Source organism: Neomonachus schauinslandi, chromosome 2 (assembly GCF_002201575.2).
Source record: "Neomonachus schauinslandi chromosome 2, ASM220157v2, whole genome shotgun sequence".
NCBI lineage: Eukaryota > Metazoa > Chordata > Mammalia > Carnivora > Phocidae > Neomonachus > Neomonachus schauinslandi.
Window position 1 is genome coordinate 15,741,780 of NC_058404.1, and position 27,114 is coordinate 15,768,893.

General features: G+C 41.9%; 1 protein-coding gene across 1 annotated transcript in view; it reads right to left on the minus strand.

The window, feature by feature from the left end:
• Nucleotides 1–27,114, minus strand: part of CENPU (centromere protein U) — a 35,484-nt gene that overhangs the window by 2,971 nt on the left and 5,399 nt on the right. Inside the window, exons 4-11 of the mRNA XM_044911706.1 lie at nt 23,931–24,036; nt 20,824–20,884; nt 20,116–20,358; nt 14,079–14,142; nt 12,856–12,964; nt 2,838–2,916; nt 2,564–2,611; nt 1,369–1,430 (exon numbers count right to left, since the gene is read on the minus strand). Of these exons, the coding sequence (XP_044767641.1) occupies nt 1,369–1,430; nt 2,564–2,611; nt 2,838–2,916; nt 12,856–12,964; nt 14,079–14,142; nt 20,116–20,358; nt 20,824–20,884; nt 23,931–24,036 (772 nt within the window). The remainder of the gene's footprint in view (nt 1–1,368; nt 1,431–2,563; nt 2,612–2,837; nt 2,917–12,855; nt 12,965–14,078; nt 14,143–20,115; nt 20,359–20,823; nt 20,885–23,930; nt 24,037–27,114) is intronic.

Here is a 27,114-nt window from a genome sequence, read left to right on the forward strand (position 1 = left end):
GGGGGGGGGGGGGGGGGGGGGGGGGGGGGGGGGGGACTGTGGGTAAGTACCTCTCCCCCAGGCCTGAGGTCTTCCACACGTCAAGTCAGAATAACGACACACCAGAGTTTTCTTTCTAGGCCCTCTCAAGATGCACTTTACAACACCTAGAATTATATCTAGAAAAGGAACCAAGAGGCTGGTCTTTAAAATGCCCGAATCTGGGCGCCTGGGTGGCTCAGTCGGTTAAGCGACTGCCTTCGGCTCAGGTCATGATCCTGGAGTCCCGGGATCGAGTCCCGCATCGGGCTCCCCGCTCCGCGGGGAGCCTGCTTCTCCCTCTGACCCTCCCCCCTCTCATGTGCTCTCTCCCTCTCATTCTGTCTCAAATAAATAAAATCTTTAAAATAAATAAATAAATAAATAAAATGCCCGATTCTGACGAAGCAGCCATCGTGACCCCCCCTCCCAGGACTATGAGGACAAGGAGCGCATATATAAAGCGTGTAGGCCAGCGCGCAGCACACCCGGGAGGCTCGTTGGCACGTTTTCCTTAGGCCGGAGCCCGGGGGAGCTCTGCCCCGCTCTGCCCCGCTCTGCCCCGGCCAGCGCTGCACCACAGCCCGCATGGGGAGCTCGCCCTCTTCCGAACCTTTCTGGCCTCTTGACTCGGCACTGTACTTACAGGCGGTCTTTTCTGGTAATTCCCCTGTCTCGCCCCGTTTTGCAACGCCTCGGAGCACAGAGCGGACCTGCTCCCCTACCCCTCAGCTCGCACCGTCGTCCTGGCCGCACGGAAGGCGCCCCACAACCCCTCTGTGCTCCCGGCGCCCGAACCCCACCGCGGGGGCAGCCCTGGCCCCTCTCCCAGCCCCGCACGCGGGAGCGCGCTCACGCGAGCCCCAGGCCGATGACCCGTTCACAAGGACCAGCAGCACCGGCGCCAACTGCACGCCAGCCACCGTGAAGCGCTTTGTGTCTGTTCGTGCATTTAATCCTCCCAGCACCCTGGGAGGGGGGGCCTTGTGCTCGTTTCCAATGAGGAACCGAGGCCCTGGGGGGGTAACTAGCCTGCCCGAGCCTGCACAGCCGCTGAATGGCTGGCCCTGTGTTCAAAGCCAGGCATCTAGTCCCAGAGCCTGTGCACCGAGCCTCTGACTGGGCTGCCTCGTAGGCCGGAGCTGAGAGATCTGATGGCAGAGAGCCCGGTGCTGGCTTCTCCTCTGCCAAAAGCTCCAGCTCGGCAGCACGATCACCGTCACGGAGTTTCCAGGCACAAAGAAAACCTGGGACTGCACTATAATACAGCAGAGGTTAGCAGCCCCCACAACGGACTGTAATTAAATCCTCCCAGGTAGGCTCTCAGAGGGGTCTGACACATCATCTTACCAAAGCAGTTCATCCTGGAGTTGAAGCAAACGTTGCCTTTTCTTTTCAGTATCTGAAATAATCTGAAGTAATAAAATAATTGGTTAAAGTAACGCCTTAAATGTCCGAGCACTGCTAGCCACCCCGTACCAGGTGTTAGAAATGGCGTGGAAAAGAGACTCCACTGTCCCCCGCATGGAACTGTGGTCTAAAGGGAAGACCGGCGCTGCACACAGACCTGACCTAACTACAACTCGTGAGGCGTGCTGCCAAGGGAAAGAACAGGGCACACTGAAGAATGGGAACAGCAGGGCATTTACTCCAGGACAACTCTGAAGAGGAAGCAGGGCCCAGGTCTTTACAACCCTGTGGGCAATCAAGTAAGGAGTTGGGATTTTAGGTAGGTACGCTAGGAAAATACTAAAGCAGGCGAGTGCCCTGATCCAATCCGTATTTTAAAAGAGTATTTCCACATAACAAATTATCTCAGCCATCACTTTTAGGGACTACCAGACTATTCCACGGCTGGACATTCAGACCGTTCCCTTGTAAGCAATGCAGGGTTGACCAGGAGGACAATAAAACTGAAGGAAAAAAACCCAGCAAAGGCGGCCTGTAATCACTGAAACAAAAATATATGTCTTTCACCTCCATTTCTATTATAAACGTGGAGGGGGAGCTGCTCTTCCATTCCTGGATTCCTGCAAGTGTGGAGCTCAGAGGTCATCTGGTCCACCCACACACCGATGGGGAAGTAAGGCCCGGCATTCACTGGCTCGTTCCTCCTCACATATCCCAGTGGTACAGTTTCCAAGAAGGTGGGAAAACATCAAAGTAGCAGAACCAGGACAAGAAATGAGGTCGCCTCGCCCTTAATGCAGTATTCTTCCTGGGCTGCCCCTTGAGACATGGGACAGTTCTTTATTCTAAAAGGTCTTACTCTTTGACAGCCACAAAAGCAATAAATATATATTACTTATATAGTTATTAGTTACTTAATAGCACGGAAGTGGTTATTTGGGGCTTGATTGGGATCCCCATCCCTTAGCATGCATTAATAGTACACAACCACAAGACCAACCAAATAAAAGCCTGACTAAGAAAAAACAACTTCGACAAAGCGAAGGTCCTGAAACCCAGCGTCAGGGTGTTACTTAGCCCTGCACGGGTCAGTGTTCTACGGGACTGTATGCTTCTAATAACACATGGCATTTACCTTTGTGTTCTTCCTTTTCAGAGTTTTTGACATCTGGACTTCTTTAAGCTGCACAAAAGAAAAAATAAATATTTGTGTGCATTTTCCAAAATTAAAATGTTTATTAACTCACAATATATTGCATTTAGTTGAAAAACAACCTGTGAAACACAAACAGTTCTAATGAGCCCTTTCCCACGTTGCCAGCAAAGGCAATCTTTTCTAAGATAACCATACGCTGCCTCAGGATAAGCAAACCAAATTTAGACCAACAAATTTATGTCAAGGAACTTACCATTTTGATGAGTTCTTCTTTCATATTAGAATGAAATTTTTTGATGGCTTCCTTACAAATTTTAGATTCTACTTTTTGTCTATAGCAAGAAAAAAAAGATCAAACTAGGTATCATATAAAGGATTTTGAAAGGTGTGTTTCATTTGCTTAGCACATCAACAAACCATGATTTGGCATACACCCATTTTGAATATCTAAGATGGCAGGGCTAGAGATATTTTTCAGGCTTAAAAAATATACTGGAGGGGCGCCTGGGTGGCTCAGTCGGTTAGGCGGCTGCCTTCTGCTCAGGTCCTGATCTCCTGGGATCCTGCGGTCCTGGGATCGAGTCCTGTCATCAGGCTCCCTGCTCAGTGGGGAGACTACTTTCTCTCCCTCTGTCCCCCAACTGGGCTCAAGCTCGCTCTCTCTCAAATAAAAAAATCTTAAAAAAAAAAAAAAAAAAATACTGGAGGGCGCCTGGGTGGCTCAGTTGGTTGAGTGGGTGCCTTCGGCTCGGGTCATGATTCTGGAGTCCTGGGATCGAGTCGAGTCCCACATCGGGCTCCCGGCTCAGCAGGGAGCCTACTTCTCCCTCTGACCCTCTCCCTGCTCATGCTGTTTCTCGCTCGCTCTCTAATAAATAAATAAATAAAATCTTAAAAAAAAAAATACTGGAAACAGCCTCAACAAAAGAGAAGGAACAGGAAATATTTCCCCTAAACCTTCAGGTATGTGGTCAGCTTCACTCCCTGCCACTGGCCATGTCCACAGGTGAAGGCAAGCGACGTAGAAAGGTGTACAGCCAGTCCCCGTCCTTTCCTGCCACCCGATCCAACGAGCAGCAGACTTCAGCCCCCCCGCCTGCCAACAGCTGCAGGATTACTTATGTAACACACCTGGACTAGCCAACAAGTATGGAGAAGCCAGCTGGACTGAAGCAGCCACAAGCCCAGTTCTTCAAAACCTTACAAAGCTGACCCTAACAAACTGGTTCCGGTCCCCATCATCAGAAGAGGGCCCAAGGCTCCCAGTCTGGCGCAATCAGGGCCGCATGGCAGACCCCTGGTGTGCAGTGGCGGCCGCCATCTTCCAGGACAGCAGCTAACCCCCTACTCAGCCTCGGCGCCCTAGGATACCTTTTAATCGAAAGGAATAAATATTTTGTAGAAGTGACAGGTAATTAGAAAATGGTTTCTTGGGGGGAAATCCATGAGCAAAAAAAGTCACTCAGGAGAAGGGGACCGAGCTAAGCATAACACAAGAGAAGGCCTGTACTTTCGAATACAGATCTTTGTAAAAGGTCTTATCAAAAAAGAGTGTTAAAAGGTATTTCTAGTGACATCAGCAAGATAGTGGAATAGGAAGCCCCAGGCCAGATTCCCTGCACAGGGAAGCCAACCTAACCACTATATTACATCCCAAAAGGCCTTGTCCGAATCCCAGAAACCAATTAAGAAGTTGCAGGCAAGTTCAAAGTCAGAAACAGTCCTACTGAAATAGGTAAGAAAAGCGGTTTCATATCAACTTGGACAGCCCATCTCCCAAGCCAGCACAGCTTGGTTCAATCAAGAAGCTCCGCACATGGTTTCTCCCTTGGGAAAGAAAGAGTGGAACGTGTGTCCAAGGTTCTGGCTTTTCAGGGGGCTGCCCCAGGAACTCCCTTCCACCGCGCCTGATCTGGAATGCTAACGGAAGCGGCATACGTGGGATGCCTGGTTGCCATTGGAGACAAGAGTTCAGCGACTGCTGTAGTAACAGAAGCTGCAATGCTACCCACAGGGGATCGGGACAAATAGCCCAGCTCGCACCTTCTCCCTTGGGAGGGAAAGAGAAGAGCAGAAGGTTATCCAACGTTTGGAATGGTTTCTGCGTCACCCGACGCAGACGCAATGGTGGGAACTGAAATAGTTTGGATGCCTTTGGTCAGAGAGATGAAAAAGGATGAAAAAGGAGTTCAGCAGCTTGTTGCAGCACGAGAGAACCCACAGTACCACAGAGAGACACCAGAGGGAGCTCTAGTCTTTAGAGATTACAAATCCCTAAAAAAGAAAGAAACAAACCTCTCTAGTTGGGGAATCACATGCACAAGCCCAAAGAAGATACATCCCCAGAAAAGGACTGAGGGACCACCCAGGCTGATTGGCAAAGGTCTTCCCCTGTACAAATCCAGTGTAAAGATGGGGAGGGGTGGCTGCTTTTTAAATGTACAAAACACAGCAAAAAATAACAAGGCACTAGAAGAAACAAGAAAACATAACTCATTCAAGTGGGGGAAAAATCCCCAGAAATAGACCCTAAATAAAGAAATGGAGACCTGTGAATTGGCTAACAAAGAAGTCAAAAATAATCATCTTAATGAAGCTCAATGTGTTACAAGAAAACACAGATGAATAACTAAAACTACATCAGGAAAATGATGCATGAACAAAAGGAAAATATCAACAAAGAACTTATAAAAAGAATCAAAATCTGGAGCTGAATAATACAATGACAATTGAAAAATTCACTAGATGGGTTCACAGCAGATTTGATCAAGCAGAGAAAAGAAACGGCAAACTCAAGAATGAGTCATTTGAAATTATCAAATTGGAAAAATAAAAAAAAGAATGAAGTGGAGAACAGTGTATGGGACTTATGGGAACCATTCGATACACCATTATGTGTGTTATGGGTATCCCCAAAGAGGAGGGAGAGAAGGAGCAAGGAACTTATTTGAAGAAATAATGGCCCCAAACTTCCCAAATCTGAGGATGGAAATGGACACCCAAATTCAGAAAGCTCAAAAGACCTCAGCTAAGAGGAACCCAGAGAGGCCCACCCTGACACACATTATATTCAAACTGTCCAAATTCAAAGGCAAAAATAGAAGGTAGCAAGAGAAAAGCAACTTGTCATATACAAGGGAACTCCCATAACATTGTCAGTCATTGTCATTCTCAGCAGAGACATTACAGGACAGAAGGGTGGGATGATCTATACAAAGCACTGAAAGAAAAAAAGTGCCATCCAAAAATACTATACCTGGCAGAATTATCCTTCCAAAATCAAGGAGAAATAAAGACTTTCCCAGATAAACAGAGGCTGGGTTCATCATTACCAGACCTGCCTTATAAGAATTACTAAAGGGAGTCCTTCAAGTTGAAACAAAAGGATACTAGACAATAACACAAAGACCTATGAAAATATAAAGGTCTCTGGTAAAGGCAAATATACAGATGAATACAGAACCCCATAATACTGTGATAGTGATGCATAAATCACTTTTCATACTGATACAGAATTTAAAAGATAAAAGCATAAAAAATAACTATGAAACTGTGTCAATGGTAACAATATACAAAGGTAAAATCTGTGACATCAATAACAAAGTGTTATCCCCATATGGTGGGGGAGGAAGACAAAGGAGTAGAGCCTTTGTAGGTGATTGAGGTCAAGTTAACATTTTAAAGCAGACTGCTATAAGATGATTTATGTCATCCCCATTGTAAGCACACATGCACACACAAAATCTATAGAAGCACAAAAGAATAGAGAATCAAGACATGCCACTACAAAAAAAAAAAAAAAAAATCAACGAAACACAAAGGAAGGTGACAAGAGACTTTTCGAAAAGAAGGACAAAATAACTATAAGACTTAGAGAAAACAATAGACTTCAGTATTAAGTCTGTCACTATCAGGAATTCCCCAATCAAAAGACATCAGAGTGGCTGATTGGATTTAAAAAAAAAGATCCAACTACATGCTGTCTACAAGAGACTCATTTTAGTTAGGTATAAGGAAATACACAGGCTGAATGTGAAAAAGATACTCCAGCAAATGGTAACCAAAAGAGAGCAATGGTGACCATACTTACATCAGACAAAACAGACTAATTCAAAAATAGTCACAAAAGAAGGATATTATGTAATGATAAAAGGGTCAATTCACCAGAAAGAAATAAAAGTTACATGTGCACCCAACACTGGAGCAATTCAACAATTCTGAATTAACAGGATTGAAGGGGAAAGCAGGCAGTAACACAGTAAGAGTAGATGATTTCAATACCTCACTTTCAGTAATACAGCAACCAGACAACAGCTCAATAAGGAAACAGGATTTGAACAAAACTATAAACCAACTGGATCTAATAAACCTACACAGAACATTCCACCCAGTAACAGAATCCACATTCTTCTGAAATGCACATGGAACATTCTCCAAGACAGATCCCACGTTAGGTGACAAAATAAGTCTTAACCAACTTAATACGACTGAAATCATACTGAGTATCTTTTCAGACCACAGTGGAACAAAACTAGAAATCAACAGCAAAAGGAAACCCAGAAAACTCACAAATACGTGGAAATTAAACAACACACTCTTCAACTACCAATTGTTCAAACAAGAAATAACAAGGGAAATTAGAAAATATCTTGGAACAAACAAAAACAAAATGTACCAACACTTATGGGATGCAGCAAAAGCAGTTCTAAGAGAGAATTTGATAGCAATAAATACCTACATTAAAAAAAAGAAGAAGAAATACTTCAAATCAACAACCTAACTTTACACCTCAAGGAACTAGAAAAAGATCAAACTCAACGATAGCATAATGAAGGAACAGTAAAGATTAGAGCAGAAATAAACGAAATGAGAAACAGGAAAAAATTAATGAACCTAAGGGTTTTTTGAAAAGATCAACAAAACTGACCAATCCTTAGACAAAGAAAAAAAGAGAGAAGACTCAAAAAATGAAACAACAGGCATTACAATTGATGCCACAGAGGTAAAAAGGCTCTTAAGAGACTGCTGTGAACAATTATAAGCCCACAAATTGGGTAACCTTGACGAAATGCAGAAATCCTAAGAACATAAAACCTGCCAAGACTGAATCAGGAAGAAATAAAAAATATGTTCAAACCTACAGTTCATAAAAGTAGACTGAATAACTGATCAAAAACCTCCCATTTAAGACCCAGTGAAACCGGATGGTTTCACTGGAGAATTCTACCAAATATTTCAAGAAGAATAAACAATCCCTCCCAAACTCTTCCAAGAAATTTAAGAGTGCCGGGAGTAGGGTGGTGGGGAAACATTTCCAAACTTATTTTATGAGGCTGGTATTACCCTTATCAAAATCAGACAAAGATACTACAAGAAAAGAAAACGAGAGACCAACATCCTTATTGATACAAAACTCCCCAACAAAATACTCAAAAAGGAAATTCAACAACACATTTAAATGATTATATATCACAAGAAAGTAGATTTCTGGAATGCAAGGATAGTTCAGCATACAAACTACAATCAGTGTAACACACAATAACAGAATGAAGGACAAAAGCCACATGATCATCTCAACTGATAAAGGAAAAAGCATTTGACAAAATCCAACACCATTTCATGATAAAAACTCTCAACAAACTATGAATAGAAGGAAATTACATCAATATAAAGGCCATACATGAAAAGCCTACAGCTAACATCATAATCAAAGGTGAAAAGTTAAAAGCTATTGCTCTCAGATCAGGAACAAAGTGGGGATGCCTCACTTGCCATTTCTATTCAACACAGTACTGGGAATACTAGCCAAAGCAATTAGGTAAGAAAAATAACTATACGGTATCCAAATTGGAAAGGAAGAAGTAAGTTACCTCTGTTACAGAGGACATGATTTTATATGTAGAAAATCCTGAAGATTCCACACACACACAAAAACTGTTAGAATAAACAAATTCAGCAAGATTGCAGGATACAAAAAGCACACAGAGAACAGTTGCATTTCTATATACTAACAATGAACAATCCAAAAAAGTAATTAAGAAAACAATCCCATTTACAATAGCATCAAAAAAAAAAAAAAAAAAAACTTAAAAATAAACTTAACCAAGGAGGAAAAAAAAACATTGAAAACAATAAAAAAATTGTTGAAAGAAATTGGGAGATACAAATAAAAGGAAAAACATCCCAAGTTCATGGACTGGAAGCCTTAATACTATTAAAATGTCCATACTACCTAAAGCAGTCTATAGATACAATGCAATAACTACCAAATTCCCAATAGCATTTTTTGCAGAAATAGAAAAAAAAAAATCCTAAACTTCATATGGAATATCAAAGGACACCAAATAGCTAAAACAATCTTGAGAAAGCAAACCAAGTACTTAACACTACTGAAATGTATACTTAAAAATGGTTAAGATGGTAAATTTTATGGTATATAAATGCACATTTAAAAATAAATAAAAAATAAGATAAATAAAATAAAAATTAAAAAATTTTAAATAAATTTTAAAAATAAAAAAATTCACAATTAAAAATATATCAGCTCTATCTAATAAAGGTATTTCTAATATAAATATGAAATCATGATTTTAAGATGTTAAAAACACATAAAAAATTAGGAAAACTGATTAGGTCTTTCTGCATATGGCTTACAATGATGATAAACTGGTAGACTATACCAACCAAAATGGTGGTGGTCTACATACGATAGCCAGACACAACTTTTTCAAATTCTAGTATCTTAAAAATTTGGTCAATTCCCTACAAATAACTAATTGAATCAGTTATAAAATAGCCTGTTTGTAATGTTTGCATTTCATGGCATACTTCCCTACTTATATATACATTGGTAAACTACTTACAATCTGTAAGTTTAACAAATTATTCAGGTGGTGAGTTCCAGATACGGCGTATTAAAAATAGCACACCCTTCGGGGCGCCTGGGTGGCTCAGTTGGTTAAGCGGCTGCCTTCGGCTCAGGTCATGATCCTGGGGTCCTGGGACGAGCCCTGCATCGGGCTCCCTGCTCCGCAGGAAGCCTGCTTCTCCCTCTCCCTCTGCCTGCCTCTCTGCCTACTTGTTCTCTCTCTCTCTGTCAAATAAATAAATAAAATCTTTAAAAAAAATAAAATAAAAATAGCACACCCTTCAATAGTTAATTTGATTTTGAAAGAACAAAACTTTTCATGTGGTTGAGAATACTTTAAGAAAATAAAACAAGACCAGAGATGCTACCAGAATCATGGGGTATGACAAAAACACAAGGGTATAATTTTAAGTCTATGGAGTGCCTGGCTGGCTCAGTCGCTAGTGCATGCAACTCTTCATCTCAGGGTCATGAGTTCAAGTCCCACATTGGGCATGGAGCCTATTAAAAAAAAAAAAAAGGCTAACAAAAATACTATACCTCTTCTAAATCATTTCTTATATCAAGAACACTATGCTAAAAGGCAAGATACTGCCATTTTGTGCAAACGTCAGAAATCTAAGTCTTTTCTTCCTTTTGAAGAGATTTATGAATGGGAAAAGGGTAACACAGTCAAGAGATGGTCTATAGGAAGAGACCTTCTGTACCAATTTTAATAGCAAACTGGCTTTAGAACATACAGTACCAAAAAAAAAAAAACCCCAAACAAAAACATAGAGTACAGAAGAACAGACAATTCCCACAAAGATGATGATGAGGTAGCATGACAGGTGAGAAGGGCAGGGGCTGTGGCCCGGGATAGGAAAGGACAGGTCAAGGTTGGCCTCTGCTTCTTCCCCAGCATGATTCTCACAGCTGTGCCTGCCTCACAGCTGCAGCCACTTAGACCTCTGTCCCTGTGACTGTAAGAGTAAAACCTGGGCTGTGCTTGAGGGTCTAGAGAGAAACATGAAGACTACCTTTGGGAGCTTTCTCCTCCGCCTTCCCCTGCCAAACCCCCGGAGCTGGAGAACAATAATCTAAGGAGTGTAGCAGCTCTTAACGCTACTTATCTCTAGAGGGTTAAGGTTAAGTCCTGACCTGACAGGTTACTTTGTGGGATAAGTGACTGAGGCTTCCCACCCTAGGCCTTATCCGCTCCCATCCCTCGTACTCCTGGGAACGGATGTGAATCAAGGCTTGATCTTCCCTTATATACACTGTCTGTCTGACAAAGAAGCTGACAGACGGGGGTGAATGAGCTCATAGGTTGGAGTAACAACACACTGGAGGAACACAACTATATCAAAGAGAAAGCAAACTATTAGATCAGAAATTCTAAGAGAAGCAGGTATTTCATAATAGATGACCCAGTATTTTGAAATAAACCTAATAAATATTCTAAAGAGGACAGTAGCAACAGAAAACATGACATAAAAGGAACCAAATAGAAATATTAGACAAAAAGTCATACGGCTACATACAGAACTCAGGAGATGGGATAAATGGCACAATGGATATATCAGAGAAATAAGTTAGCAAACTTCTAGTTTCTAGACTGAGGAAATCTAGAAAAACAGCAGAGGACAAGGATATAACATTAGAACAAAAATATTTTTAATTTTGGAATTAAAAAACCACCTTAGACTGGAAAAGTCAGACCCAATATAGTGAAATTAAAGGATATCATAGACAAAATATTCTAAAAGCTTAGAGAGAAAGAGCAGATCACATATAAATAAGACTTCGACAGACACCAAATTTTCCAAATCAACACTAGATGCAAAAGAAGACAAAGGAACAGTGATTCCTAAGTATTTAAGGAAATGATTTAGAACCTAGAATACTATATCCAGCTAAACTGTTATTCAAATTCAATGTCATGACCAAAATAATCCAAAGGATTTAGAAATTTTACAACATAAAGAGCCACATTCAACAGTGTTGGGATGAAACAAATAAGAAAAGATACATTACCAGAGACTGTTGTAAGAAATGTATGAAATAAAGGTGATCAGATAAATACCTTAATAAGTGTTGTTGCTGTCTAAAAAAGAGAAAAAATTTATTTTACCCCAGAATTAAAAATCTCTGGGGTAGGGGTAAAGAGAGAGGGGACCAAGAGTTAAGAGAGCTTATTAATGGAGAGTTAAAAATTCTATTTTTTAACGAAGTTATAATTAAAAACACCAAAGTAGAACAAAAGAGATCTAAAGAAGTAAAAACAATGTATCAACACGTTCTTCCAAATATATTGGTAATTATAATAAATGTAAATGGACTGAGGTCAACAAAGATGGACATACTGGATTCAAATTTTACTATTTCTTTTAAGATTTCATTTATTTATTTGAGAGAGAGAAAGAGAGTGAGAGCACGAGGGGCAGAGGGAGAGGAAGAAGTAGACTCTCCACTGAGTAGAGAGCCCAATGCAGGGCTTGATGCCAGGCCCTGGGGATCATGACCTGAGCCGAAGGCAGACGCTCAACCAACTGAGCCACCCAGGAGCCGCTAAATTTTACTATTTCTTATAAAAAAATTTTTAAGGTCAAAGGCTGGAAATAAAAGGAAGTAAAAAGAATGTAAGTTCTAGCAAATGCTAGCAAAAGAAATCTAGTGACACAATACTAGCATCAGATGAAACAGATTTTAAGACCAAAAGAAGCATTTTTAGGAATGGAGAGGGTACTACAGAAGGATAAAATGTTCAGTCTACAAGACAGAGCAATTTTATTTATTTATTTATTTAATTTTTAAAGATTTTATTTGACAGAGAGAGACATAGCGAGAGAGGGAACACAAGCACGAGGAGTGGGAGAGGGAGAAGCAGGCTTCCCGCGGAGCAGAGAGCCTGATGTGGGGCTCGATCCCAGGACCCTGGGACCATGACCTGAGCCAAAGGCAGACGCTTAACGACTGAGCCACCCAGGAGCCCCGACAGAGCAATTTTAAACATGATGTACTAACAGAATAGTCTCTAAATATATACAGCATAAATTGATAAGAGAATCAGGAAAAATAATACTGATTCTACAGAGATCCAATAATTAGATTCCCTACAGATTATGTGCTAGGCCATAAAGAAATTTTTAAAAATTACAAAAAATATCACGAGTCTATCAAATTTGATCAGGACATATGTAAGACACAAGGTTAATACAAAAATATAAATTAAAAAGTCACATATTTGGACATACCAAAACATACTACTAAATAATTCACAGGATTAAAGAAAAAATTATAATGGAAATGTAAAAATAGGTAAACTAAATGATGAAAATACACCAAGAGCCATGGGATGAGCAAAAGTGGTGCTTCAAGGAAAATTCATTGGGTGCATATATCACAACATCAGAAGACTTACTTATACTCTAGGATGGTTTTCTCAAATGCAGACAAAACGACATCTAACTCTGCGATGTCACTGGCTTTCTTTCCTTTCAGACACCAAATATGTACAGAGTCGGAAATATCTAGAATATTACGAGAAGTCCATTTAATATACTGATTATATTTTGGCTCTAGGCCCAGGGTTCTGAAAGCCTACAACAAAAACTGCCCCACCAAATTGCCAAAAATAGCTATGGTTGAAGAGGCACATGGGAGGAGACAGGACTCACTTCTCCCCAGGCCAGGCCAATCTCACAAATCCCCGTCTATATGCTCACTAACTGCCATCTCCTCGGTTCTCCCGTTTCTACCAACACAGCCTGAAGTACCACTGACTCACAACTACCAGCTCTACCTTTACTGCGTAGTCTGCTGCTACCCAACACTACTTACTGGTCACGAGCTCTTCTTTGTTATAGTTTCTTAATTTTAATCTACCTAATAGGCCACATAGAGATTCCCCACTGTGCTGATTTAGTCTCAGTAATGTGGATGAAAGGTCAAGCATTCAGTAAGAGGGGGTTGCAGAATACCTAATGATAAGGATAGGATCCTATTCGGGGTGAGCAGTGTCAGTAAAAGGATAGAAGAGTATATACCAAAAAGCAGGGTGGCTCTTTTTTGGGTGATGGGATTCGTAGGTGATTTTATCTTCCTTTCTATACTTTCCAAATGTTTCTAAACATATATGACTTATCTTTTGAAAGATTAAAAGATTATCTTAAAATAATTAAAATATATTCCTTAAAAGGAAATGAAAGAGGAAGGAGAGAGAGAAAATGCTTTATTTTCCTCCCATTTTTCAATAAACTTTTATTTGTATCAATAAAAATGCAGAACAATGTGGATGAATCTCAAAAAAGTTATGCCAAGTGGGGAAAAAAAAAGCCTATTCAAGGTAAAACTATGTGATGTGTTCAACACTGTGTTTCAACATTGTGTGATGAAAAATTAAGGTGATAAAGCAGGTATAACAATAAAATCTGGGAGTATAAATATATATTGTAAGATTCACCTTCGTTGTAGGTTGAAAATTTTCATGACATATGTTGTAAAAATCAGTTACGACAAAATCATAAATTTTTAGCTTTCCAAAGTAGCAATTTTATATACTTACAATTTACTACTTTAACAACAACAAAGTTTTTAAAATAAAATTCTTGAATGCTTGACAAAGTATAAAACACTATTTTGTACCTGAGTCTATGGCTTCACTTCCTGATTTCTTCCTTTTGCCACAAAACACCTTTCTCTGAGTTTTCTACAAAAAAAAACAAAACAAAAAACAAAAGCAAAGATGTTTATTTAGGAAAAGTTCATTCTCTTAAAACATGTAAGTTATCTGATCATGGTATTTCAAACACTCTCAATTCTGGCTGTTACTCTCATTTAGTTCTAAATTATTATGTATACTATCTAAATTAATATAAAGAGACATTGAAAAATTAAATGGTTTCAAAAAGTAAATAAAACTTTTAGTTGGCTTTTAACAATGGTTACCTTGGGGGCGCCTGGGTGGCTCAGTCAGTTAGGCGTCTGCCTTCGGCTCAGGTCGTGATCCTGGGGTCCTGGGATCAAGCCCTGCGTGGGGCTTCCCCGCTTAGTAGGGAACCTGCTTCTCCCTCTCCCTCTGCCCCTCTCCCAGGCTCGTGCACTGGCTCTCTCGCTCTCTCTCGCTTGCTTTGCACTCTCTCTCAAATAAATAAAATCTTTAAAAATTAAAAAAAACAAACAAACAATGGTTGCCTTGGAGGAAGTTCAACTTTTATTACTTAAGGTAATAACCTGTGGAGTCAGGCTGCCCTCTGCTCCAAGCTAGGATGAAGGAAGAGCTTCTGAACGAGCTCTGGGGCCACACCCGACCATCAGATGGGGCTGGGGAGGAGGCTCCTTTACTTAGGTGTAGGACCCCAGGGACCCGCGGCAGGGAAGCTCAGAAGGGGAGCCCTAGGAATGCCCGCTCCCCTCCGCACCCACACTGGGTGACGACTCCGCCCGCAGCGCGGGACTCCTACTCTGCAGAGGCGCTGGGAACAGGCTGCTCAGAAATGAGCACCGGGAGTCCAGGTGGGGGTGCCCTGAAGGTCCTGAGTCCTCCGCATGTGCAGAATGAGACTACGTCAAGCTTCCTGGAAAGTGGCTAGCACAGAATTAAGAATGTAGCAAGTAGGGGCACCTGGGTGGCTCAGTCGGTGAAGGGGCTGCCTTGGCCTCGGGTCGTGACCCCAGGGTCCTGGGACCGAGTCCCACATCGGGCTCCCTGCTCCGCGGGAAGCCTGCTTCTCCCTCTGCCTCCTGCTTGTGCTAATAAATAAATTTTAAAAATCTTTAAAAAAATAAAATAAAAAGGCTTTTTAGGCAGGACTGTAATTCAAAAGGATTGAGAAACACTACCCTTGAGTAAGGCCTACTCTACACCCACCCCGAGAAACCCTAAAACCCATCTCAGACCAGATTCACTAGAAAGACAGAGACTGGAGGTTGTAGGCAGAATTCAAAGATGATCCCCGGTGATTTGTAGAACTCCCTCCCCCTTGAGTGTGGGTGGGACCTGTGAATAGGATAGGATACTTGTTCCCTCTCTCAGGTTACCTTAGAGAAGACTCCACTGTAGCTGACTCGAGAGATTCTCTGGCTTTGAAGATGTTAGCTGCTATATTGTGAGAGGGCCGCATGACTAAGACCTAATGGTGACTCCCAGCTTCAACCAGACACAAAACAAAGAACCAAATTCTACCAACAATCTGAATGATCTTAGATGAGGATCATGAGTCTTGGATGAGATTTCTTTCCTGGCTAGCATCTTGATTTCAGCCCTATGGGACCGTGAGTAGAGAATTTGGCTAAGAGGGAATTCTGACCGCCAGAAATTGGGAGATACAAATGTGTGCTGTTTTAAGTCACAAAGTTTGTGGTAACAAACATGCAACAGTTATAACAGACGTTGAGTCACAGTCGCAGAGAGTTTGAGCTGCTTGGAAAATACATTAGGCTTTCCACAAACTGACCCTAACAAAAGATAAAAACCAAGCTTACAGAAGTTAAAGATGATCAGCCAATAAACAGGCCACCAATTAGAATAAAAAGTTAACATTCGTAAGAAGATAACAGAATTCAGAGTCTCAACAACCAGTCAACAATATCCAATACACAATCCAAAAGTATTCAAAATGTTATACAAAAAATGGGACCCATAGTCAAAACAGAAAAAAATACTCAAGAGAAACTAACCCCAACTTAGCCCCAAACAAAGACTTTGTTAAAGCAGCTACTTCCCAAAGAAGTAAAAAGAAATGGTGGTCTTAATGACTAAAAAAAACCAGGGTACCTTAGCTGAGAAACTATATTAAACAAACAAACAAACAAACAAAACCCCTAAATGGAAATTCTAGAACCAAAGAGCACATAGCGAAGAAGTCACTGGGTCATGTTTTAGTTTCCTGTGGCTGCTACAATACATTACCCAACTTGATGGCTTAAAACAGAAATTTATTCTCCAATAGTTCTGGGGGGCAGAAGTCTGAAATCAGTTCCAATGGGCCAAAATAAAGGTGTTGGCGAGACACTTAGGTCCCTGGGCCTATGGTGCTGGATCCCACAGCTCCCATCACAGACACTTATCTGTGGACGGATGCCCAACTGTTGTTGCTGCGGGGGGTACACAAAGGACGTCTTACTCCGCCATGATGCTCTTGTTTTTGTCTTTAAAGTGTATCTCTTGCAGAGTAGCATATAGTTACCCACAAGTCTCTGCGTTTTAGTTGGAATGTTTAGTTCACTTACTTTGGATGTAATTGTTGGTGTGGTTAGGTTTAAGTCAGCCATATTGCTCTTTGTTTTCCATTCATCTATTTCGTCCTGCTACTGCCTCTCCAAAAGCCCATTTGCTTTTGATGTAATTTTAAGTATAATTAGGTTCAAGTCTACCATCCTCCTTATTGTTTTCCACTGGCCTTTCGTTTTTTTTTTTTTTCCCTCTGTTGCTAATTTTGGATTAACTGAATATAATTCAGTATTCCATTTTCTTTCCTCGATTGGCTTCTTAGCTATGCCTCTGAATTTTTTAAGAGTGGTTGCTCCTGGGTTAAAAATATGCATCCTTCAGTTAGCAAAATCTACTTAGATTCAGTATGTTACCACCTCATATCCTACTTCCTGAGAGTTAACTACTTCCACTGCATAAATCTCATTACATAACCACATTATTTTCTTTATCCATCATCCTCTGTGCTGCTTTGGACACAGGTTTTGCTTCTACATACATTGTAAACCCAACCTTATGGTGGTGTCATTTTTGCTTGAAACAGCTGTTTCTTAAGGTAATTAGGAGAAGAAAAAAAAAAATGTAGTTTTTGTCACCCACTCATTTTTTAAAATTTATTTATTCTCTTTAAGTAGGCTCCACACCCAACGAGGGCTCGAACTCACAACCCTGTCAAGAGTCTCATGCTCTGCCAACTGAGCCAGCCAGGTGCCCCCCTCCTTTTTTTAATTGATTTTTCTTTTCCAGTTGTCTTTTCTCCTTCCTATAGATCTGAGTTTCCTTCTGATACCTTTTCTCTTCAGCCTAAAGAACATTCTGCAGCATCCTTTTAATGCAGGTCGGCTGGCAACACATTCTCTCAAATTTGCTTTCTGAATGTGTTTATTCACCCTTTTTTAAAGGATGTATTCACTGGATGTAGAATTCTGGGTTGACATTTCTTTTTTCTTCAGCTCTTTAAGTATGTCTTTGTATTGTTTTCTGGTCTCCACTGTTTCTGTGAGACAGCTCTGAGACTTGTCATTGTTCCCATATATATTTACTCTGTCCCTTTTCTCTGGCTGCTGTCAAGATTTTCTGCTTTTCTTTGTTTTTTGGCATTTTAACTATGATATGCTTAAGTATGGTTTTATCTTGCTTTAGGGTTTACTGAGCTTCTTGGATCTGTAAGTTGGAAAATTCCAGTCATTTTATTTCTTAAATTTCAATTTTTCTACCCCCATTCTGACTCTTCTTTCAGAACTTTTTTTTTTTTTTTTTAAGATTTTAATTATTTGACAGAGAGAGCGCACAAGCAAGGGGAGCGGCAGGGAGAGGGAGAAGCAGGCTCCCCGGTGAGCAGGGAGCCGATGTGGAGCTCGATCCCAGGATCCTGGGACCATGACCTGAGCCGAAGGCAGACACTTCACTGACTGAGCCACCCAGGCACCCCTCAGAACTCTTATTATATATTTTAGGTCCTTGGTATTGTCACACAGGTTCCTGTGACTCTCTGATATTTTTTTTTTTTCCAAACTTTTTCTCTCTGATTTGCAAATTGGATAAACTTTTATTGCTTTGTTTTCAGTTTCACGGACTAAACTGGCTTTTAAAATCTGCAGTGAAGGGGGCGCCTGGGTGACTCCGTCAGTTAGGTGTTCAACTCTTGATCTGGGCTCAGGTCATGATGTCAGGGTTGTGAGATGGAGCCCCATGTCAGGCTCCATGCTGGGTGTGGAGTGTGCTTGGGATTCTCTCTCTCTCTCCTTCTGCACCGTCCCCTCCCCCACCCCCACTATAAAGAAAGAGAAAGAGAGAGGGAGGGAGAGAAAGAGGAAGGGAGGAAGGAAGGTCGTTTAGTGAAGCCCGTATGTAGTGAATGGTGCCCCTTAAGATATGTCCATGCCCATGAGTGTCATCACAAGCATCCTTTGTGAGAGAGGCAGAGGGAGATGAGACACACACAAAGGAGAAGATGATGTGAAGATGGAAGACAGATAAGGAAGTGATGTGACATCAGCTGAGGAATGCCAGAGCCACCAAAACTGGAAGAAACAGAAAACAGAATACGCTTAACCGACTGGGCCATCCAGGTGCCCCTAACGTCCTGGTTTTAATCACTGTGCTTTTGTAATGTAAAAAGTAAGAATTAGATGAAGCTGGGTAAAAAAACATGTGGGAACTTCCTGAACTATTTTTGTACCTTTTAAGTGTAAAATTAAGAAAACAAAGAACTAAGCTACAAAATTCATGATGCAAAACTCCGGAGAACTAAAGAGAATCCACAAAATTGGGATATTAAAAACCACCTGAGGCGCCTGGGTGGCTCAGTCGGTTAAGCGTCTGCCTTCGGCTCAGGTCATGATCCCAGGGTCCTCAGTGGGGAGTCTGCTTCTCCCTCTCTCTCCGCCCTTCCCCCTGCTCGTTCTTTCTCTCTTACTCTCTCTCAAAAAATAAGGTCTTTAAAAACAAAACAAAACATCCAAAAACTGCACTTTGTAATCAAGTAGACTATTCCCCCACTATAAAAAGACCATAAAGGAGACATAATACCTGAACATATGTCAGTCACCTTGACCTGAGAGCACATTCCCACAATACCTCAAAAAACTACAAATTCAAGTTCACATGGGATGTTCACCAAGACAGACCAATAAGAGGCAAAACAACATGTATAATATGCTTCTATTTGTGTAGAAAGGGGAAACTAAAAGAAGAAAATAGATCCATATTTGTTTATACTGGCAGAAGGAAACTGGAAGAACACATAAGAACCTACTTAGAATGTCACCTGGGTGTATATTTACTGGGTGAGGAAGATGGAAAGTGGAACATGATGCAGCAGAAACACATTAAACTTAAAACTTTTTTTGGACATGAGAATGAATTATTCAAAGCATTAAACCAAATGAATAAAATGATATATTAAGAGCCTGACCAAAAGATCATAAATGTCAAGAATTTAAAACAGAGTGCTTATGACCCAGAAATCTTAGCCACTTTTTTCCTAAGGAAATGATCGAGGGTGTATACCAAGATTTAGCTAGAAAAAAATTCATGAAAGCACTTAAAAATTTTTTTGAATTGCAACCATTCGTTAGAGATTAACTGCACTGCAGCACACTCATGAATGAAATGGTGTGTGCTCATTAAGATGGTAGCCTAGAACACTCATTAAGATGGTAGCCTAGAATACTCAGTAAGATGGTAGCCTAGGACACGAGTGCCCAGGCTGGTCCCACTGGGGGTGAGCAAAGTGCAGGAAAGGCACTGAGGAGCCTAGACCAAGGAGCAGGGTGGCTCTTTTCGGGAGATGGGATTGATTGTAGGTGATTTTATTTTCCTTTCCATACCTTCTGAATGTTCTCAAACATTTTTATAACAAAAATATATAACTCATCTTTTTAAAGAAACAAAGGAAAGAGAGGAAATGCTTTATTTTCCTCAACTCTTTTTTTTTTCCCTCCAAGGGGATGGCAGGCACTCTCTTACCGACTGATGTGGTTCTGTCATGGCCTCTTTTTCAACAACTGACTTGGCACTAAGGGGTCTGATTTTTTTAGGAGTGACCGACTCAGCCAGTTTCTCTGGAAGCTCTGAAGATGTACATGGTGTATCTGAAACAGGTTCATGTGGCTGTGTCCTTATTTTCTCTGCAGACTGAACTTTTCTTCTTATATCACCTTCTTCGGTGCTTTCAGATTCATCACTAATGGGCTTGACTTTTCTTCTTGGCTATGGCAAGAAAGCAGCATTACTGGTTTAGAAAATACAAATGCTTTATCATCCTTACTGTAATAGTGGATAGCCCTAGTTAAGTCCACATTTCTCATTTCCCACCTTCCAGCTTGAACATAACAGGAAGATGGCAATGAGATTAGCAGGTAGGTGGGGAAACCCAGACTCAAGAGCTCCAAATAAACGCTCCCCACAGTTCGCTCTGCCTTTGTAGATCACGATCTAAACAGATGACATGAACGCTCTGAAAACCGACTAGGGACACAGAGATTGGAGGTCTCTATAAATAAAAGCACCTAAAATATGAAAAGCTATTTCCCTTTTTACAATAAAAGTATCTTCTGAAACGTAACATTCTTTCTCTATGTAAAATGTGGTTACGGCACATTTTCTCTATTTGCATCCAATCGAAATAGGAAAGGAAATCTGTTGCAAGACAGAAGAGAGAACATTCCTACATACCTTTTTTGCACTCATCTCTATAGACATGTTTTCACCTGCTTCAATTTCGTAAGTGTCTGACCTGTACCGAAGAACAAACCGTCAATATCTTGCACCTATTTTTTTTTTCCACGTCTTGTATAAGTCGCTCATCCAATATTAAAACAAGCTCACTTTCATGAGGCGATTTCCCTCTGGGCGGGCCTGCCACCTTCCCAGAGTTATGGGTCATCTCCCACATCTTCCCATGCCCAGGCCACATCAGTTCATTCTTGGCGGGCAGGTAGGCGCCCCATTACTGCACCACCTTGTGGTCATGCCCCAGAACTGCACTTTCCCCCACGTTACCACTCCCAGCTATATATATGGCCCATCATTTGAAATAAAAGCTTATCCACAGACACCAGCCCCATCATTAGGGGATATAAAAGGGAAGCCCTTCTTTTTCCCTTTGAAAAGGAGAAAAAAAACAACCCTAAATTTCCGATGAGAGATGAGAGTTCATTTTTCCATTCAATTCAACGTTCATTTAACGCCAACTTGTACACCATGCATTCAGAACGCAGGGGGCCCCCTGAAGGTGGCAGCATACCAGGGAGAGAAGACTGGCAGTTTAGAAAGATGGCACTGGAAGGTGTGGGGTGGGCGGGCCAGAAGGGAAAGAGCGGTTCTGGAAACAAGGCACAGCAGGCCCCTGCTGCAAGAACGTGGCGAGAGGAACAGGTGGTCAGACCGTGGCAGGGTTGTGGAGAGGACAGACAGGACCGGTCGGAGCAGAGAAGCTACCAGGAGTGACTCCTAGGGGACAGCAGGACCATTAATCTAGAGAATCCCAAAGCAGCTTGCTGACACTGGGTGAGAGAGGAAAGGACGGAGCTTGGTTTTGCCTTTGTTGAATCCGAGGTGCCTGTGGGCATCTAGGGACATATGGCCAATCTGCAGGACGTGGCGGGCCCCGGAGAAAGGCTGGGCAGGACAGACAGACTCGGGGCGCAGTGGCATCTGGGTATCTAACACCATGAGAGTAACACGGGGGGCGGGTGGAGAGGAGAGAGCCGAGAGCAGCATCACCTGTGCACATCAAGAGGGGAGAGGGGAAGGAGATCAAGGAACAAAGACCCAAACATCCCTGGTGAGGATCTGGGCCTAGAGGCTGATGCCTCTGTGAGTCCTGGGAAATGCTGCTCTCTCTTGTCCCTGCTGCCCCAACTCCCCTTCATGTCCATATAAATGGATGAAAGACATAAATGGGAGACCTGAAACCATCAAAATCCTAGAGAACACAGGCAGTAACCTCTTTGACATTGGACATAGCAGCTTCTTACTAGGTATCTCTCCTGAGGCAAGGGAGACAAAAGCAAGGGCCTTCATCAGGACAGCAAGGAAACAATCAACAAAACTAAAGGCAACCTACTGAGTGGGAGAAGATATTTGCAAATGACATATCTGATAAAGGGTTAGTATCCTAAATATATAAGGAACTTGCAAGGGGTGCCTGGATGGCTCAGTTGTTTAAGCATCTGCCTTGGGCTCAGGTCATGATCCCGGGGTCCTGGGATTGAGCCCTGCATCAGGCTCCCTGCTCAGCGGGGAGCCTCTCCTCCCTCTCCCTCTGCCCCCCCACTCCCCCCTGCTCACTTGCTCTCTCTCTCAAATAAATAAAATCTTTAAAAACTTTCATTTCTTAAAAAAAACTTACAAAACTCAACACCCAAAAGGCACACAATCCAATTAAAAAATGGGCAGAAGACTTGAATAGACATTTCTCCAAAGAAGACATCCAAATGGCCAAGAGACATGAAAAGATGCTCACCACCACTTACCATCAGGGAAATGCAAATCAAAACTACAACGAGGTATCACCTTACACCTGTCAGAATGACTAAAATCAATGATAAAAGAAACAACAGGTGTTGGTGAGGATGTGGAGAAAGGGGAACCCTCATGCACTGTTGGTGGGAATGCAAACTGGTGTAGCCACTGTGGAAAACAGTATGGAGCTTCCTTAAAAAATTAAACAGCAAATTGCACTACTGGGTATTTACCCAAAGAATACAAAAACACTAATTCAAAGTGATACATGCATCCCGATGTTTACAGCAGCATTATTTACAATAGCCAAATTGTGGAAACAGCCCAAGTGTCCATCGACTGATGAATGGATAAAGTGGTATATATATATATACAATAGGATGTTATTCAGCCATCAAAAAAAAAAAAAAAAGAAATCTTGCCATTTGCAATGATGTGGATGGAGCTAGAGAGTATTATGCTAAGTGAAGTCAGTCCGAGAAAAACAAATACCATATGATTTCACTCATATGAAATTTAAGAAACAAAACAAAGGAGCAAAGGGAAAAAAAAAAAAAAGAGCAGGAGGCAAACCAAGAAACAAACTCTTAACTACAGAGAACAAACTGATGGCTCCCAGAGGGGAGGAGGGGAGGAGGGTGAAATAGGTGATGGGATTAAGCAGTGCACCTGTAATGAGAATCTGGCGATTAGAATTAAAATAAAAACTTTAGTATATGTGCTGCTTGAAACTTAAAAAAAAAAAAAACGCTTCTCCCTCCCTCCCTTTACCTCAAAGCTAAAACCCCCCTCACAAGCATGTTTTCTAGGATAGTCTGTTGTCAATTATGACTACTTTGGGGCTTTTTAGATTAAATTGGACTGTTACAACTGAGGTAGAACTGACATATATTAGTTTCAGGTGTACAACGTGGATCATTTGCTACTGTACACATTGCAAAATGATCTCCACAATAAGTCCAATTAACATCTGTCACCATACAGAGCTACAAAACTTGTTTTTCTTGTGACGAGAACTGTTCAGATCTACTCTCTTCGCAACCTTCAGACATACAACACAGTATTAGCTACAGTCACCCTGCCGTAATACATGCCCAGAACTGTTTTCTAGGACTGAAAATATGTACCTATAATTAGTTACTATAAGTAGTGTTATTTTCTGAGAACAAGTTTTCATGCACCAGTTCTCTTGAGGAAAAACCGAAGTTGGCTCCGAAGATGTTTAGAAAGCTTTAGTTTTATAAGCTTCTATCTTAGAGAGCTTCTCAGAAATCCCATTGACCATGAATAAACAACTGCTTGAAATGTAACCGTACCCTTTCTCCACTTCTTTTCCTTGAGGAGTTGAGGGGATGGACGACCCGCAGTATTCGGAGAATTCTTCTTCATCAGCATATATAGCGGTGCTGTGTAAAGGAGGGTCTACAAAAGATTATTTAAAAAAAGAAAAAATGCCACTTCAGAAGTCTGGCGGCTTGGGCAGTGTCTATGCCCTTTACCAGGGCAAGCTCAGTCTGAACGACTCACCACCACACAGGTGACTTACTCCCCAAATGCTTTTGAGCTCGCACCTCAACACTAAGAAATTTAAACCGTTTCACTAGTACATACATGGACATTTATCAGTTATAACCTGTATTACTGTATTTACATACTATGTGGGAATTTTTTAATGAGCTAAAAGAAATCTAAATAGGAATCCTGGCATTCTCTGTTCTCACCCGATGGAGCGTCACGGCTCTACGTGAGAGACCACTGCTGGGAAAGGCACAGAAAGGACTCAGAGTAAAGGAGGACATTCCTACCTGCTCAGGTCAATTGGGACCTCAGCACGCCAGGCCAGGCTGCTGGCTGACAGGGGGAGCTTGGGGGAGGGCGGGGGGCGGCCAGGGATTGCTGCAGGGTGCCTGGTAAGAGCCAAGCGACCATTGCTTCATGCTCAAATTTTAGCATGGCGGTGTAGATTTAAAAGACAGGTGTTCAAATAAACAGCTGCTTAAATGATGAACATTATCAATGCACGATTTTAAAGTTAGTAGTATATTCTGTGTTGCTCTCAACCAAGCAAAGGGATTTGTTTACAACTGCAAATAACAAAGAATAAAAGAAATAAACCAATCCTGAATCTCCATAGGTAACCAGTCATCCAAACTGGACTCTCACATAAAGAGAGAGATAACCCAATTTTAATAAGATAAATAATCCGATTTAAAAATGGATAAATGATCTGAATAGATAGCTCTTAAAAAGATACACAAATGGCTAATAAGCACATAAAAGGATATTCAAGATCATTAGCCACTGGGGAAATACAATTCAAAACCAAAATGAGGTACCATTTTCCATCCACTGGGATGGCTATCATCAGAAAAAACCCAAGTGAGGATGTGGAGAAACTAGAACCCTCATGGACTGCTAGTTGGAAATGTAACGTGAATGTTGCAGCCTCAATGGAAAACGGCATAACGAGGCCTCAAAAAAGTGAACACAGGATCCAGCAACCCTACTTCTGCATCTGTACCCTGAAGTGAAAGCGGGGACTCAAACAGATGATCGTACGTCCGTGTTTACAGCAGCATTATTCACAGTCATCAAACGTGGAAGCAACCCCAGTGTCCATGGACAGATGAATGGATAACACAGAGGATGGAAGATGATTCAGTTTTCAAAAGAAATTCAGACACGTGCTACAACATGGGCGGACTTTGAAGACATACTGCTAAGTGGAAAAAAAAAAAAAGGCACGAAAGGAAAAATACTGTAAGAATCCTCTCACACGAAGTACCTAGAGTCGTCAAATTTCTAGCGTGGACAATGAGGAGCTACTGTCTAGCGGGCAGACTTTCAGGTAGGGGCAAACGGGAAGGTTCTGGAGGTAGACAGTGAGGAGAGCTGTACTCTTACAAATGGTGAAAATGGTCAATTTCACGGTCTGTAGAGGTTACCACACAAACACAATGAGACCGCTTCACGCTCATGGCCAGAATCAGACAGTCAGGTGACAGCAAGGGCTGACCAAGCTGCGGGGAGCCTGGGGCCTCGTGCATCGCTGGGTGGGGGGCGGCTGCTCGGTAAAGCAGTTCCTCAAAACGGTGACGGGGCACGACCATACGACTTAGCAGCTTCCCCCTCAGGTATGGACCCAAGAGAAATGAAGACACAGGTCCGTACAGAAACTTGTATATGAACATTCACAGCAGGATAACTCAGACTGGGCCCACAGGGGAAACAACCCAGGTGTACGTCGACTGCTGAGTGGAGAACAAAGTGAGGTATAGTCAAACAATGGATTACTGAGCTAAAGCGTTTTTAGGAATGAAGCACATCGACACTTGCTACAATACATATGGACCTTGAAACTACTGCGCTGAATGAAAGAAGCCAATCACAGACGAACAGTGTATGACCACTCCATTTACGTGAACAGGCACACCCATGGTCAGGAAGGAGGTGGAAGGTTGCCAGGGGCTAGGGGTGGGGGACGGAGGGGTGAGGAGGGACTGCTAATGGGTACAGAGTTTCTTGCTGGGTGATTAAAAGGTTCTGGAATACACAGTGGTGATGGTCGTACAATTCTGTGACTACACAAAAGTACCACTGAACTGTACACTTGGGGCGCTTGGGTGGCTCCGTCAGTTAAGCAGCTGCCTTTGGCTCGGGTCATAATTCCAGGGTCCTGGGATCGAGCCCCGCATCGGGCTCCCAGCTCTGCGGGAAGCCTGCTTCTCCCCCTCCCACTCCCCCTGCTTATGTTCCCTCTCTCACTGTGTCTCTCTCTGTCAAATAAATAAAACCTTAAAAAAAAAAATTGTACACTTGAAAACGGGGAATTTTTTGGTAAATGAATTACATTTCAATTTAAAAATTTATGTGGGGGCACCCCAGGGGGCTCAGTTGGTTAAGCGTCTGACTTGTGATTTCGGCTCAGGTCATGATCTCAGGGTCGTGAGATCGAGCTCCGTGCTGGGTGTGGAGGCTGCTTAAGATTCTCTCTCTCCCTCTCCCTCTCTCCTCCCTCCCCCTCTCTAAAAAATAATAAAATGAAAAAAAAAATTATGGGGTTTCTTTTGGATTCCGATCTTTTACATTTAAATTTCCTTTAAATAAGTAATTAAAACATTTTAATAGAGCCATAACAAAAGATGTATTCTGGTAATGCTTATCTTATAAAACGTACAATATTCTTTTATTAATGAAAGACTAGACTAGAAGATCTTAGAGACCAAATTAAAAATATGTCAGAGGTTACAGGTTTTCAAAATGCCCTTTAAACTTATTCCAGCAACAATGTCTGATCACTGCTGATCTCAATGCTGATCTCAAAGCACCTGGCACTTTCTGTTCAGTTTTGGCCTGTGGAGTGGCCAGTGAGGACCCAGCCAGAAGCAGGCCCAGCTGGACAACTCACATACTCCTGGTCAACCGGGTACCAGCCCTGTTTTCCTCACATTCCAAGGAACACAGGTGAAGCTCTCCCCCGGCTCTCCTGAAGGAACCTCT